The 15,527-nt window shown below is 46.0% G+C and overlaps 1 protein-coding gene across 1 annotated transcript in view; it reads left to right on the top strand.

The window, feature by feature from the left end:
• Nucleotides 1-335: 335 nt before the first annotated feature.
• The window catches only part of LOC147096482 (cytochrome P450 2K4-like), a 32,339-nt gene continuing 17,147 nt past the window's right edge, over nt 336-15,527 (top strand). The window contains exons 1-3 of the mRNA XM_085973829.1: nt 336-721; nt 7,061-7,221; nt 9,150-9,320. Coding sequence (XP_085829955.1) covers nt 646-721; nt 7,061-7,221; nt 9,150-9,320 — 408 coding nt within the window. The 5' untranslated portion in view covers nt 336-645. The remainder of the gene's footprint in view (nt 722-7,060; nt 7,222-9,149; nt 9,321-15,527) is intronic.

Raw genomic sequence — 15,527 nt, 5'->3', positions numbered from 1 at the left:
ACTTCGCTTCAGGAATGGATCCCATGAGGTGATGCAGACTGTAGGTAAGTTCGTATCTGCTCGTCGTCAATATTATGTCCGCGTATAATTGAGACATGGACAGCAGGAGTTGATTATAACAAGTCTTTACTGAATGGAGACAATCGGGAAACTGAAACTACAGAAGCTTGCTAGCGCCTTTTATACAGGGGTGGTCACTGCCGGTACTGCAGTCTGAGACCAGTTATTCCCTTAAAGGTACATACACAACAGCCGCGGGAGCGGAAGATCGCGTCGCTCCCGTCGGCTGGCCGTGGAGGCCGAAGACGCTAGGCCGGGCTGTGCCGGCGCACGCACATCACGTTGTATGTGACGTGATGTCAGCGCGCTAGGGCGCGTCTTAAAGGGGCAATGGCCCCAACAGGTAAGTTAAAAGGGCAACGGCCCCAAAAGGTAAGTTAAACATACAGTAAGGTAAGTTAAAGGGAATTATGTGTCTCAATGTAAGGGACAACCAGTGGTACCGCCACATCATTTACTTAAACTCCCATTGTACAAACTATTTGATCAGTTGTTTTTGTCACATTTTCAGGTGTCCTATTCAGTGAAGGGAAGCATTGGCAGGACGCACGAAGGTTCGTGATATCAACTCACCGTGGCTTTGGGATGGGCAAGAAATCCATTGAAGACAAGATTATTGAAGAAACCAGTTTTCTGTTAAAGGTGCTTGAGAGTCATAAAGGTGAGAGCTTTGTCTGTGAGACACATGGAATGTTGCGGTTAATCATTCAATTGAAATTCTCATCTGCGCGAATGATCCTCATTTGAATAAAAATGAACTTCCTTCAATTGCATTAAGACAAATAAATTGATGGAGTAAATTTTTAACTTGTCACCCGGATCTGCCGGCCATAAAAACGGACAGATTTTTATGGCATTGATGTCGATGAAAATAAAAATCGGATCGGTTTCATAACGTGCGGTCGCCAGATCCGTGTGTGTGCGGCAAATTGAAAAGTTACCCCAAGATCTCTCTCAGAGTCACTAAGGTGGTAACAGGAATTGGAGGTGTTGGGTATAAGGTTGGATTAGAAAAACTCGGGGCCTTTTAGTTGAACAAAGAAGGATAAGAGGAAAGCTAATAGAGGAGCTCAAAACTCTGAGAGGGTTTCACAAAAGAATTGGTGACCAAAGCTATTTTTACTGGTTAGTGAGTTGGTGAGGAGAGCTTAAGTTTATGGACATGACCAAAAAAATGAAGGTAAAGGTTAACTGCAGTTTTGTTTAGCCATCGGGTTTTAAGGACATTGAGTATTCTGTTGGAAGTGGTAGAAGCTGAATCCAGAATAGCTTTTAAAAGGGAAGTGGATAAATGTTAGATTTTTTTAAAAAGCGTGGGAAAAGGGCAGAAACATGGGATTATGATTACAGTACAAAGAAGGTTTACTCGGTTAATTCCGGGGATGAGGGGGTGGACATATGAAGAGAGGTTGAGTAAGGATGTTCCCAATGATGGCTGAATCTAGAACTAGGGGGCATAATCTTAGAATAAGGGGCTGCTCTTTCAAAACTGAGATGAGGAGAAACTTCTTCACTCAGAGGGTGGTAGGTTTGTGGAATTTGCTGCCCCAGAAAGCTGTGGAAGCTACATCATTAAATAAATTTAAAACAGAAATAGATAGTTTCCTAGAAGTAAAGGGAATTAGGGGTTACGGGGAGCGGGCAGGAAATTGGACATGAGTCTAGGTTCGGAATGGTCGTGGCTCTGTGGGTAGTGGAGCGGGCCCAGGGGCCGTGTAGCCTGGTTCTGCTCCTACTTCTTGTGTTCTAATTCTGTGTTAGATTTCAGGAGATGGTTTTATTCCTGTTCCTGGCTGGGGTGGAGATCGCCTTTACAGAAGATAAGTACTGTAGAAAATATAGGGACAGAGTGATCTCCTGGACGAGTTTCGATCGCCTAGATGGGTCGGAGAGGAATTTCCCAGAATTTTTCTCCCAAATTGGCCATTGGGTTTTGTATCTGGTTTTTCGCCTCTCCCAGGAGATCACATGGGTTCGGGTGGGTTGTAGAGTGATAGTAGATTTGAGGTTAGGATCAGATCAGCCATGATCTTATTGAATGGTGGAGCAGGCTCGAGGGGCCGATTGGCCTACTCCTGCTCCTATTTCTTATGTTCTTATGTTCATATGTTTGCACCTGAACCGGACCAACATCCTTGCAGGGAGGTTTGCTGGTACTGTTGGGGGGCGTTTAAACTAACTTGGCAGGGGGATAGGATACGGAGTGGAGATATAGTAGGGGGTGATGCACAGCCAAATATAGAGGAAAAAACAAGTCAGCCTGGAAGGCAGAGCAATATGTAACAAGGGAGGATGGCATTTATTTTAGTGCAAGGTGTCTTGAGAGTAAGGCAGATGAATGAAAGGTGTTGATGAACACATGGGAGTATGATATTGTTGCTATCACAGAGACATGGTTGAGGGAGGGGCAGGACTGGCAGCTCAATATTTCGGGGTATAGAGTCTTCAGGCGAGACAGAGGGGGGTGTAAAAGAGGAGGGGGTGTCGCAATATTAATCAAGGAGTCAATTACTGCGGTCGTCGTCGTCGTAGTCGTCGTACGTGTCTTCACACTATTCCCTTTGGGGAACTGTATGAAGTGGTGGAAGGATTTCTGGTCGTGTTAACACTCCTTCCGTGACCGTTACCATCTACATACCAGCCATTAGGGTGGTTAGTCCTATGGCGGGAGGGTTTTACGGGCTCCCACAACCCATACGAGGGGGTGGGGGCCACCCACACCCACGGACGCAAGTATCCTGCTGGATGTCAACCCAGAATTTAGAGCCGGAGCTCCGACTCCACTTGCCGGGACTGTCTGGAGCGGGGTTCGAAACCCTACACCTTCTGGCCCAGCGGCGGGGATGCTACCGCTACGCCAAAGGCCCACTCCATTACTGCTGTAAGGAGGGATGATATCTTAGCAGGTTCCTCTAATGAGGCCATATGGGTAGAACTTAAAAACAAAAAGGGGGCAAGCACATTGCTGGGAGTGTACTATAGGCCCCCAAACAGTCAGGGGGAGGTAGAGGAACAGATATGTAGGCAAATCTCAGAGAAGTGTAGAAATAATAAGGTAATAATAGTGGGGGATTTCAACTTCCCCAATATTAACTGGGGTAGCCAGAGTGTGAAAGGCTTAGAGGGTGTGGAATTCTTAAAGTGCATCCAGGAGAGTTTTTTGAGCCAGCATGTAGAAAGTCCTACAAGACAGGGGGCGGTACTGGATCTAATTCTAGGGAATGTAGCCGGGCAAGTGGTAGAAGTGTCAGTAGGAGAGCATTTTGATGATGGTGACCATAATTCGGTGAGATTTAAGGTAGTCCTGGAAAAGGACAAAGATGGACCAGAAATAAAGGTTCTAAATTGGGGGAAGGCCGATTTTAATATGATAAGGCAGGATCTGGCCACAGTGGACTGGAATCAGCTACTTGTAGGAAAATCCACATCAGAGCAGTGGGAGTCTTTCAGAGAGGAAATAGAGAGAGTACAACGCCAAAATTTTCCCGTAAAGGACAAGGGTGGGACCAACAAGCCCAGGGAACCCTGGATGTCAAGGGATATACAAGAATGGATTAGGAAAAAAAGGGAGGCTTTTGGCAGATACAAAGGACTAAAAACAGTGGAAGCCCTAGAGGAGTATAGAAAACGCAGGGGGTACTTAAAAAATAAATTAGGAGAGCGAAGAGGGGGCATGAAAAAACACTGGCGGGCAAAATAAAGGAAAACCCCAAGATGTTTTATAAGTATATTAAGGACGAGAGGATAACCAGGGAAAGAGTAGGACCCATTCGGGACCAAAGTGGTAATCTGTGTGTAGAGCCGGAAGATGTAGGTGAGGTTTTAAATGAATATTTTGCATCTGTGTTCCCTATGGAGAAGGACGATGTAGGCATAGAAATCAGGCAGGGGGATTGTGATATACTTGAACAAATTAGTATTGAGAGGGAGGAGGTACTAACGGTTTTAGCGGGCTTAAAAGTGGATAAATCCCCAGGCCCAGACGAGATGTATTCCAGGCTGCTGTGTGAGGCAAGGGAGGAGATTGCAGGGGCTCTGACACAAATTTTCAGAAAATCTCTGGCCACAGGGGAGGTGCCAGAGGACTGGAGGACAGCTAACATAGTACCATTATTCAAGAAGGGTAGTAGGGATAAACCAGGGAATTACAGGCCAGTGAGCCTAACATCAGTGGTAGGGAAATTATTGGAAAAATTCTGAGGGACAGAATTAGTCTCCACTTGGAGAGGCAAGGATTAATCAAGAATAGTCAGCATGGCTTTGTCAGGGGGAGATCATTGATGTGCCTCAATTATTCCGAGACTCGAAGTTAGCAGAACAAAAGTAAGGCTTTTATTAACTCAGAACATAACACGTAAAATAGAGAGATGTCTACCTTCAGGAGGCTGAACCCGACTGAAGTTAGATTACAAAGGAGCCAGGTATGGGCGGAGCCCTGCACACAACCAGTTCCAGCACATTCCAATACATAATACATGAGGACTGGGGGAAGGGAAAAGACACAGAAAGCAGGCAGTTACAAGACACAGAAAACAGGCAGTGATGAATGGAATATATTTCATCACAATCATGTCTAACCAATTTGATTGAATTTTTCGAGGGGGTGACTAGGTGTGTGGATGAGGGTAGTGCAGTTGATGTAGTTTACATGGACTTCAGTAAGGCTTTTGACAAAGTTCCACATGGGAGACTGGTCAAGAAGGTAAGAGCCCATGGGATTCAGGGCAATTTGGCACATTGGATCCAAAATTGGCTTAGTGGCAGGAGGCAGAGGGTGATGGTCGAAGGTTGTTTTTGTGACTGGAAGCCTGTGTCCAGTGGTGTACCGCAGGGATCGGTGCTGGGTCATTTGCTGTTTGTAGTGTACATTAATGATTTAGATATGAATGTAGGAGGTATGATCAGTAAGTTCGCAGATGACACGAAAATTGGTGGAGTGGTAAATAGCGAGGAGGGAAGCCTCAGGCTACAGGACGACATAGGTGGGTTGGTCAGATGGGCAGAACAGTGGCAAATGGAATTTAACCCTGAAAAGTGTGAGGTGATGCATTTTAGGAGGACTAACAAGGCAAGGGAATACACAATGAATGGTAGGACCCTAGGAAGGACAGAGGATCAGAGGGACCTTGGTGTGCATGTACATAGATCCCTGAAGGCAGCAGGACAGGTAGATAAGGTGGTTAAAAAGGCATATGGGATACTTGCCTTCATTAGCCGAGGCATAGAATATAAGAGCAGGGAGGTTATGATGGAGCTGTGCAAAATGCTAGTTAGGCCACAGCTGGAATACTGTGTGCAGTTCTGGTCGCCACATTTGAGGGATGTGATTGCATTGGAGAGGGTGCAGAGGAGATTCACCAGGATGTTACCTGGGCTGGAGCGCTTCAGCTATGGGGTTGTTTTCCTTAGAGCAGAGAAGGCTGAGGGGAGACCTGATTGAGGTGTACAAAATTATGAGGGGCATAGATAGGGTAGATAGAAAGGAACTCTTCCCCTTAGTAGATGGGTCAATAACCAGGGGGCATAGTTTCAAGGTAAGGGGCAGGAGGTTTAGAGGGGATTTGAGGAAAAACTTTTTCACCCAGAGGGTGGTTGGAATCTGGAACTCACTGCCTGAAAGGGTGGTAGAGGCAGGAACCCTCACAACATTCAAGAAGCATTTAGATGAGCACTTGAAACGCCATAGCATACAAGGCTACGGACCAAGTGCTGGAAAATGGGATTAGAATAGACAGGGCTTGATGGCCGGCGCAGGGCCTATTTCTGTGCTGTATAACTCTATGACTCTATGTGAATAGCTCTTTCAGGGTGCCGGAATAGCTGCAGAGGGGCAAATGGCCTCTTTAATAATGTGAAATTCTATAGAGGTGAGTTTTCAGTTTTATCTCCTGGAGTTAATTGGGCAGTAGCAGCTCAGCTGTCCCTTTTATACCTGGGGACGGTGTGTGAAACCAACGACTGATCCAAGACTGTATGGTCCCCGCCCGACGGTAAAAGTGAAAATTCACTCCGGTTCCCTTCAATGCGCTTCTCATATTCTTTTATTTTGGGAGGTACTGCAGAACCAGCTCTAGTGCATCTGCAGCCTATTTCACACTCTTCCCAATGTTCGGGGTAGAAAGACCTTTGCTCGATTTGCGCTCCGGCCCAAGACAAACTTCACCCCCATGGTCCGACATATCGTTCCTCTTCTATTGGATATCTCAAAATGAAAACTCACCATCTTATTGTTGTGCTCTAATTCATTACTTCCAAGGACATAAAAAATGCTCTGCTCCTTACCTGTCTGTATCTTTTGTTCCTCCCCCAATATTCAGGCTTTTAAACTCAAACTTGCCCCCAGCGAATCGCAGCTTCCTGATTTACCTCCGTTCTTCCCTAGTTTTCTCAAGTTTTGTGACATCCTGTATTGGCAACCCTGCCGTTTGTCTAACTTGTGAATTTAAAAAAAAACATTGCTTTAAGTATTATTGATATTTATGAAAAGAAAGAAGGACTTGCATTTATACAGCCCCTTTCACGACCACCGGACGTCCCAAAACTCATTACAGCCAATGAAGTACTTTTTGAAGTGTAGTCACTGTTGTGATGTGGGAAATGCGGCAGCCAATTTGCACACAGCACGATCCCACAAACAGCAATGTGATAATGACAAGATCATCTGTTTTTAGTGATGTTGGTTGAGGGATAAATATGGGCCAGGACATCGCTTTGACCCTGCTCTTCTTCGAAATAGTGCATGGGATCTTTTACATCCGCCTGAGAGGCCAGACGGGGCCTCGCTTTAACACTCATCTGAAAGACGGCACCTCCGACAGTGCAGCACTCCCTCTGTACTGCACTGGGGGTGTCAGCCTGGATTTTTTGTGCTGAAGTCTCTGGCGCGGGACTCGGAACCCCAACCTTCTGACTCAGAGGCAAAAATGCTATCAACTGAGCCACAGCGGACACTGCCTAATTATAGCCTTATTTTTATGTTGAATAATGTGCTTATTAACAGGTCAGCCATTTGAAACAACACAGATTATGAATTCTGCTGTGAGCAACATCATCTGCTCAATCATATTTGGAGACCGTTTTGATTATGACGATGAAACATTTATCAGCTTAACAAACATGAATAATGAGAATGTTAGACTGGCTGGATCAGCTACAATACAGGTCATTGTCTTTCTATATTATGGTAATATTGTTAGCTCTTTGGATTGCATGCACGATCATATACATGATCATTTCCTCAACTGACTCTTACAGGCTGAGAGTTTTTCTAAACATTGAGAAGATGTGTTTCGGCGATGTATGTTACAATGTGTGGGGGGAGGGGGGAACTTGCATGTATTCAATTGTAGTATAAACATTGATTCGCTATCACCCGTGTTGTGTTACTGTCCAAGATGATTTTCGCCACCCTTCATTCTTAAGTTCATGCTCTGGTAGTGATCTCTCCAAGCAAGAGAAACAGACTATCACAATTTTCTACATGACCTGTCTGCAACCTTTTACATGGTTGACCACTCCATCCTTCTCCAACGCTTCTCCACTGTCGTCCAGCTGGGTGGGACTGCACTCGTCTGGTTCCATGCTTATCTATCTAATCGTAGCCAGTGAATTGCCTGCAATGGCTTCTCTTCCCGCTCCCGCACTGTTAACCTCTGGAGTCTTCCAAGGATCTATCCTTGGCCCCCTCCTATTTCTCATCTACATGCTGCCCCTAGGTGGCAGCATCCAAAAACACAGCGTCAGTTTCCACATGGCTGCTGATAACACTCAGCTCTACCTCACCACCACCTCTCTCGACCCCTCCACTGTCTTTAATTTGTCAGACTGCTTGTCCAACATCCAGTATTGGATGAGCAGAAATTTCCTCCAACTAAAGATTGGGAAGACCGAAGCCATTGTCTTCGGTCCCCGCCACCAACTCCGTTCCCTAGTCACCGACTCCAGCCCTCTCCCTGGCATCTGTCTGAGGCTGAAACACACTGTTCGCAACCTTGGTGTCATATTTGACCCTGAGATGAGCTTCCAACCATATATCCACAGCATCACTAAGACCGCCTATTTCCACCTCCAGAACATTTCTCAACTCTGCTCTGCTTCAGCTCATCTGCTGCTGAAACCTTCATCCATGCCTTTGCTACCTCTAGACTTAACTATTCCAACGGACTCCTGGCCAACTTCCCAAGTTCTACTCTTGGGAAACTCATCCAAAACTCGGCTTCCCATGTCCTAACTCGCACCAAGTCCCGTTCACCCATCACCCCTGTGCTCGCTGACCTACATTAGCTCCCGTTTTAAAAATTCTCATCCTTGTTTTCAGATCCCTCCATTGCCTCATCCCTCCCTATTTCTGTAATCTCCTCCAGCCCCACAACCCTCTGAGATAGCTGCGCTTCTCTAATTCTAGCCTCTTGAGCATCCCCGATTTTTCAACTGCCAAGACCCTAAGCTCTGGAATTCCCTCCCTAAACCTCTCCGCCTCTCTTTCCTCCTTTAAGACGCTCCTGAAAACCTGCCTCTTTGACCAAGCTTTTGGTCACCTGCCCTAATATCTCCTGACGTGGCTCAGTGTCAAATGTTGTTTTCCACGCTCCTGGGACGTTTTGGTACGTTAAAGGCGCTATATAAATGCAAGTTGTTAACTTTTCATAATATTCGTAGCTGTAATCCCTCATTTATGGCAAAATTCTAATGAAAATTCAATTCGCACGCTAGTGTCCGCCCAACTAAATTAATGGAAGGGAAGTACCAGGACGCTGCAAGACACCCGCTGCTCCTTGCCCCATTTTAACAAAACCCATCCGGTAGCAAATGGGTGGGTTCGAGTCAGACCCCATTTTACACCCGTCCAATTTTTGCTAATAGTGTAAAACAGGCGATATCGGATAGGCCGTCCCTTATAAATTGTTGCCAAAAGTTGAAACGTACCCCCAGTGGAAAGGAAATTCGGTCGGGGTGCCTAATGGGCGGCCAGTCTGCTATCTCCCGTTTTACCCCATCACTGAAAGCTACTTGTTACATGCATCGATCATAAACGAGCCCATCACGAAGTAACTGAATGCCCGAGCTTGTTGTTTTTTCTTCCAATTCAGCTGTACAATTCTTACCCATTTTTGGGATTTCTGATTCCGAATCGCCACAAAATTATGAAAAATCAACAGAAGATGCACGACATCTTTAACAAGTTCTTCAAAGCAACCCAAGAAACGCTGAGTCAGAACAGCATCCAGAGCCTCAGCGAGGCATTAATCATAAAACAACAGGTACAGTGACTCACCTTTTCAGTAGGAAAGGAAACTTTGCTACATTTCTGACATTGCGTGAGGAAGTGTCTGCTATTATATCAGGCAATCCTCTCACTCGTTAAGTAAAAGAACCACTACTGTAGAGCCCAAAGTGCCCATTGTGCCTGACTGTATTTCTAACAACTGTTTGCAGTGAAGGCAGATTATTATTTGAATGGCAATAGATTGGGAGAAGGGGAAGTACAAAGAGACCTGGGTGTTCTTGTGCACCAGTCGCTGAAGGTAAGCATGCAGGTGCAGCAGGCGGTTAAGAAGGCAAATGGTATGTTGGCCTTTGTAGCAAGAGGGCTCGAGTACAGGAACAAGGATGTCTTGCTGCAGTTGTACAGGGCCTTGGTGAGACCACACCTTGAGTATTGTGTGCAGTTTTGGTCGCCTTACCTGAGGAAGGACGTTCTTGCCACGGAGGGAGTGCAGCGAAGATTCACTAGGCTGATACCTGGGATGGCAGGAATGACGTATGAGGAGAGATTGTGTCGATTGGGCTTATACTCACTGGAGTTTAGAAGATTGAGAGGGGATCTCATCGAAACCTATAAAATTCTGTCAGGCCTGGACAGACTAGATGCAGGAAGGATGTTTCTGATGGCTGGGGAGTCCAGAACCAGGGGTCATAGTCTAAGGATAAGGGGTAAGCCATTTAGGACTGAAATGAGGAGGAATTTCTTCACCCAGAGAGTGGTGAACCTGTGGAATTCTCTGCCACAGAGGGCGGTGGAGGCCAGTTCATTAAATATATTCAAGAAAGAGTTGGATATATTTCTTAAGGCTAAAGGGATCAAGGGATAGGGGGAGAAGGCAGGGACAGGGTACTGAATTTGGATGATCAGCCATGATCTCATTGAATGGCGGAGCAGGCTCGAAGGGCCGAATGGCCTACTCCTGCTCCTATCTTCTATGTTTCTATGTTAATTACATGCATGGCCCAGAAATTCGGGTCTCCACGGGTGAGTACGCACGGGGTACTCACCCGTAGGCCCAATGGAAGTGCCGGTTTCGTGCATGCACTGCGCATGTGCGGGAAACCGGCACTTCTGTTCCCCTGAAAGAAGGGGTTCAGAAGTTGAACGCATGCGCGGGAGAGGCAGCGCGTGCGCGTCGAACTTACGTTTTTTTTCCAGGTTTTCCCGGGAAGGTAAGTCTCCAGAAGTTGGACAAGGCCGGCTTTTTACAAGGTAAGTGGTGAATTAATTAAAATGAAAACATTTTTTCCACAGGTTTATTATTTTTAAATACTTTAAAGAAAGGTAAGTTTATTTTCAGCCCCGTTAGAAAATAAAATTATTTTTTTCAAAAATTTAAATTATTGTTTAAAATAGTTATTTCATGTAATTTATAGTTTATTTTAAAAATGTGATTTAAAAAAAAATTTATTTGAAGATTTAGTGATGTTTTGGGGCTTATAGTATTTATAGATTTGACAGGTCTTCCTGTGAAACTTATGAATGAAGCATTCCCTGCTACCATTGGCTCCCCATGGCCCACGTGATCCCAGGGGACGCATCGAACTAACTGCGCCCCTGGGATACACAAGCACTGCGCGCCGGCAGTTGGAGGAGGCCCAGGATCGTAATTCCACGTGGGCCCACAGCTTAACGGCCGGCGCGGTAGCTAAGTGCAGGTCGAGGGCTTGCACCCGCGGGAAGCCCCCGACCCGAATTTCTGGGCCATGGTGTAAATGTATAGGGAGCGGTAGCATAATGGTTATGTTACTGGACTAGTAATCCAGGGACACGCATTCAAACTCCCACCACCACCATGGCTGGGAAATTTAAATTCAGTTTAATTAAATAAATCGGGAATAAAAAGCTAGTATCAGTAATGGTGGCCATGAAACTACTAGATTGTTGTAAAAATCCATCTGGTTTACTAATGCCCTTGAAGGAAATCTGCTGTCTTTACCCAATCTTGTCTATATTGTAAGGGGTGGTGTGTGTGGTCAGCTTTGCCTCTGACTCCTGAGCGGTTCGAATCGCTCCCACTCCCTTGGTTCTAGACCTGGACTTATTTGGGGGATGTAATGAAATTGCAGCAAACAACTGAATTTGATACGAGAGCTTTGGTTTTTATTTGAGACAAGAAAATATACACATCACAATAATCTTATCACTCTAAAAAGGGGGAACACTTCGGAATATACGAGGGAGAATGACAATAGACAAAATACTTCACCCGCCCCAATCCCACTACACTGACTAAGTTGGATTCCAGAGGACCAGGGAAATGCTCGCCAACCGCAGGAATAGTTCGTAGAGTGGGAAAAACTTGCAGATCTTCGGTTTCTTCCGAGGTGGTTTCCTGTTGGTCGCGGTGGCCCAATATTACCTAGTTGTTGGTAATATTGTTGGTTGTTTGTTTCTTGGGGCCCTTGGTTGCCGTTGATTCCTCCCGTTCTCCTCCTGTTGTCCTTTCGTCGATTGATTGTCCCGAGGCTGATGTGTTTCGAATGAGCTGTGCCTCTGTCTGTATGAACTGTACCTTCAAGTTCACACACCGTCCGAATAACCTTCACTGACTGTCCGTATGACTCTCTGGGGGAGAAATTGGGTGAGTAGCGCCAGCTGTTAGCGCCTAAAGAGGCAGTCAGTGGCTGTAGCGCCACTGGCTGCGTCTGCGGCGATATTCAGTAGGGGCGCTAATGGTGGCGTTAGGCATTTGCGCTGCGCCGCCACCGATGACGTCATCGGTGTGCGCAGCGCCCCATTCGTGCCCCGTTCGCGATATTTGGTAGCGAACGCCGCAGTTGCACCACTCGCTACCCGCGCCCGGTTCACGGGGCCTTACTGTGCCGGCAGCGGCGCAAGTTAAGGTGGAGGTGCGGGGCAGCCGCTTTTTCGGTGGCCGCCTGCCAGCATCTCCGTCCCCGGCCTCCTAACCCCCCCCCCCGCGGCATTGCCGGTTATTTCCCGAGAGCCCGGCACTTCTCCTTGGTGCCGGGCTCATTTGCCGGCACTCGCGATCGGGGATCGCGCTGTTGCAGGCACCTTCCCCTTAACAGTGGGAGGAAGGCCTGCAGTACTGCAGCGTGCCGTGCCGCAGCATGTGGCGCTACGGCACGTTGCGCTGCGATAATCAGTTTCAGCGCCCTAAGAGGGATGCGGAGCGCCTCGAGCCTCGCCCCGTCTCCCTCGAGCGGCACTGAAACTGAATTTCTGGCGATCGGTATCACTCTGATCGCTGCGCTAAATCCTGCGCTCCGCCGACTTTTGCGCCACTTTGGCGCCCCAACCCAATTTCTAGGCCTCTGACTGTTTCTATGTAAAAGCAGGCCTCAATTATACCGTTTGAGGCTTTGCTTTTCTGCGCACCAAATCTTCTCTGGCCCATTGTTAATTTTGATGGGCTCATTAACTTTAATAGTTTTGAAATTCTTTAATGAGTTACGGGCTGGTCCCATTTACTTTTAATTGACTTAAGTTGGTGTAAACTAGTTTCGGGATGGTCCGTCGAAACCTAAATTGGTTTTTAATGGCTGTTTAAACTTTTGTTCGATTAGTGAGTTCTGTCTTTTCCTGCTGGGGCCAGGGTCCCTTTTGTTGATCAGTGGCATGTACTGTATTATTCATATTCTTGATGGCTCTGTAACTTTGGTGGGAACTGTCCTTCCGTAGGCCTATTGTCATTATGTATGAATGACTGAGATGGCCCAGAACATTCCCAGACAATCTGGCCTATGCCAATACTCAAACTGTTTGTTTTACAGAGGCCCATCCCAACTCCTTTGTCGCAGCCTTCCACAGGCCTGGACATGTCCTTTTTAAAATAGCCAAAATCCTGAGGTTTTAACTTTAAGCCCCTTTTTGGCCCAATATTCTTTTAAACAGTCCAAAAATCTCTTCTCTTCTTGGTTTGGGGGAATCTGCAGAATTTTGCGAACCTTACAATATGTGCCTCTGAACTGCCGTCTTGTATACAACTAGGCCATCTCACCGCCACCTTCTTCAGGGCAATTAGGGATGGGGAATAGATGCTGGCCATTGTGTCCAATGTATAACATTGGTGGTGCGTGAGTTTAATCTTGTCATAATATAATTGTACACCCTAGGCTATATATTAGATTTTCATTAAAAATGATCTCGAAATTTGAACCTACATGCTCCTCTCACTTTATTGGAGATGTTAACCTCTTTAAGATGAATGGATTTATAACTTAACTTAATTAAAACCAACCCCTTAAGCATTGGTTTGCTATCAGAATGCATTAAAGCCTAATGGTGAATTCAGAAAGGAGAATGAACCTTCCTTCATAGAATCATAAAAAGATTCAGCGCAGAAGGAGACCATTCGGCCCAACTTGCCTGTGTCGGTTCTTTGGTAGAGCTGTTCAATTAATCCCATTCATAAGAACATAAGAACATAAGAAATAGGAGCAGGAGTAGGCCAATCGGCCCCTCGAGCCTGCTCCGCCATTCAATAAGATCATGGCTGATCTGATCCTAACCGCCAATCTACTATCACTGAACCATCTCCTGAATCTAACAGAATTAGACACATGAAATAGGAGCAGGTCAGGCTACACGGCCCCTGGGCCCGCTCCGCTACCCACAGGGCCATGACCGATCCGAACCTAGACTCATGTCCAAATTCCTGCCTGTTCCCCATAACCCTTTATTCCCTTTACTTCTAGGAAACTGTCTATTTCTGTTTTAAATTTATGTAATGATGTAGCTTCTACAGCTTTTTGGGGCAGCATATTCCATGGACCTACCACCCTCTGAGTGAAGTAGTTCCTCCTCATCTCAGTTTTGAAAGAGCAGCCCCTTATTCTAAGACTATGCCCCCTAGTTCTAGTTTCACCCATCATCGGGAACATCCTCCCCGCATCCACCCGATCCAACCCCTTCACAATCTTATATGTTTCAATAAGATCGCCTCTCATTCTTCTGAACTCCAATGAGTAGAGTCCCAATCTACTCAACCTCTCCTCATATGTCCATCCCCTCATCCCCGGGATTAACCGAGTGAACCTTCTTTGTACTGACTCGAGAGCAAGTATGTCTTTTCTTAAGTATGGACACCAAAACTGTATGCAGTATTCCAGGTGCGGTCTCACCAATACCTTGTACAACTGAAGCAATACCTCCCTATTTTTATATTCTATCCCCCTAGCAATGAAAGCCAACATTCCATTGGCCTTCTTAATCACTTGCTGCACCTGCATACTAACCTTTTGAGTTTCGTGCACCAGGACCCCCAGATCCCTTTGTACTTCAGTACTTTCCAGTTTCTTGCCATTAAGATAATAACTTGCTCTACGATTTTTCCTGCCAAAGTGCATAACCTCACACTTTCCAGTATTGTATTCCATCTGCCAAATCTCTGCCCACTTACTTAGCCTGTCTATGTCCCCTTGCAGGTTTTTTATGTCCTCCTCACTCACTACTTTCCCTCCCATCTTAGTATCATCTGCAAACTTTGATATGTTACACTCGGTCCCCTCCTCCAAATCGTTAATATAGATTGTAAAGAGTTGGGGACCCAGCACTGACCCCTGTGGAACACCACTAGTTACTGATTGCCAGTCCGAGAATGAACCATTTATCTCAACTCTCTGCCTTCTGTTAGATAGCCAATCCTCTATCCATGCCAGAATATTACCCCCAATCCCGTGATTTTTTATCTTAAGCAATAATCTTTTGTGTGGCACCTTGTCAAATGCCTTTTGGAAGTCTAAATACACTACGTCCACTGGTTCCCCTTTATCCACCCTATATGTTACTTCCTCAAAGAACTCCAGCAAATTTGTCAAACATGACTTCCCCTTCATAAAACCATGCTGACTTTGTCCTATTAAATTATGATTATCCAAATGTCCTGTTACTGTCTCCTTAATAATGGACTCCAATATTTTACCTACCACAGATGTTAGGCTAACCGGTCTATAGTTTCCAGCCTTCTGTCTACTGCCCTTTTTAAATAAGGGCATTACATTAGCAGTTTTCCAGTCTGCCGGGACCTTTGCTGATTCCAGGGAGTTTTGGAAAATTATTACCAATGCATCCACAATCCCTACCGCCACTTCCCTCAAGACCCTAGTGTGGTGTTTGTAACCTGTTCCACCTTAAGAGAACTTAAGCCTGTTCCACCTTAAGAGATGTACTACTTTCTCTGGCTGCTGTATACGTAATACCGGTGGTGACCACCAGTATATAAGCACTGTGTAGT

The sequence above is a fragment of the Somniosus microcephalus genome, unplaced genomic scaffold (assembly GCF_052327205.1).
Source record: "Somniosus microcephalus isolate GS21.2 unplaced genomic scaffold, FLI_Smic_1.0 unresolved_chr1, whole genome shotgun sequence".
Classification (NCBI taxonomy): domain Eukaryota; kingdom Metazoa; phylum Chordata; class Chondrichthyes; order Squaliformes; family Somniosidae; genus Somniosus; species Somniosus microcephalus.
This window is presented reverse-complemented; position numbering and strand designations above follow the sequence as displayed.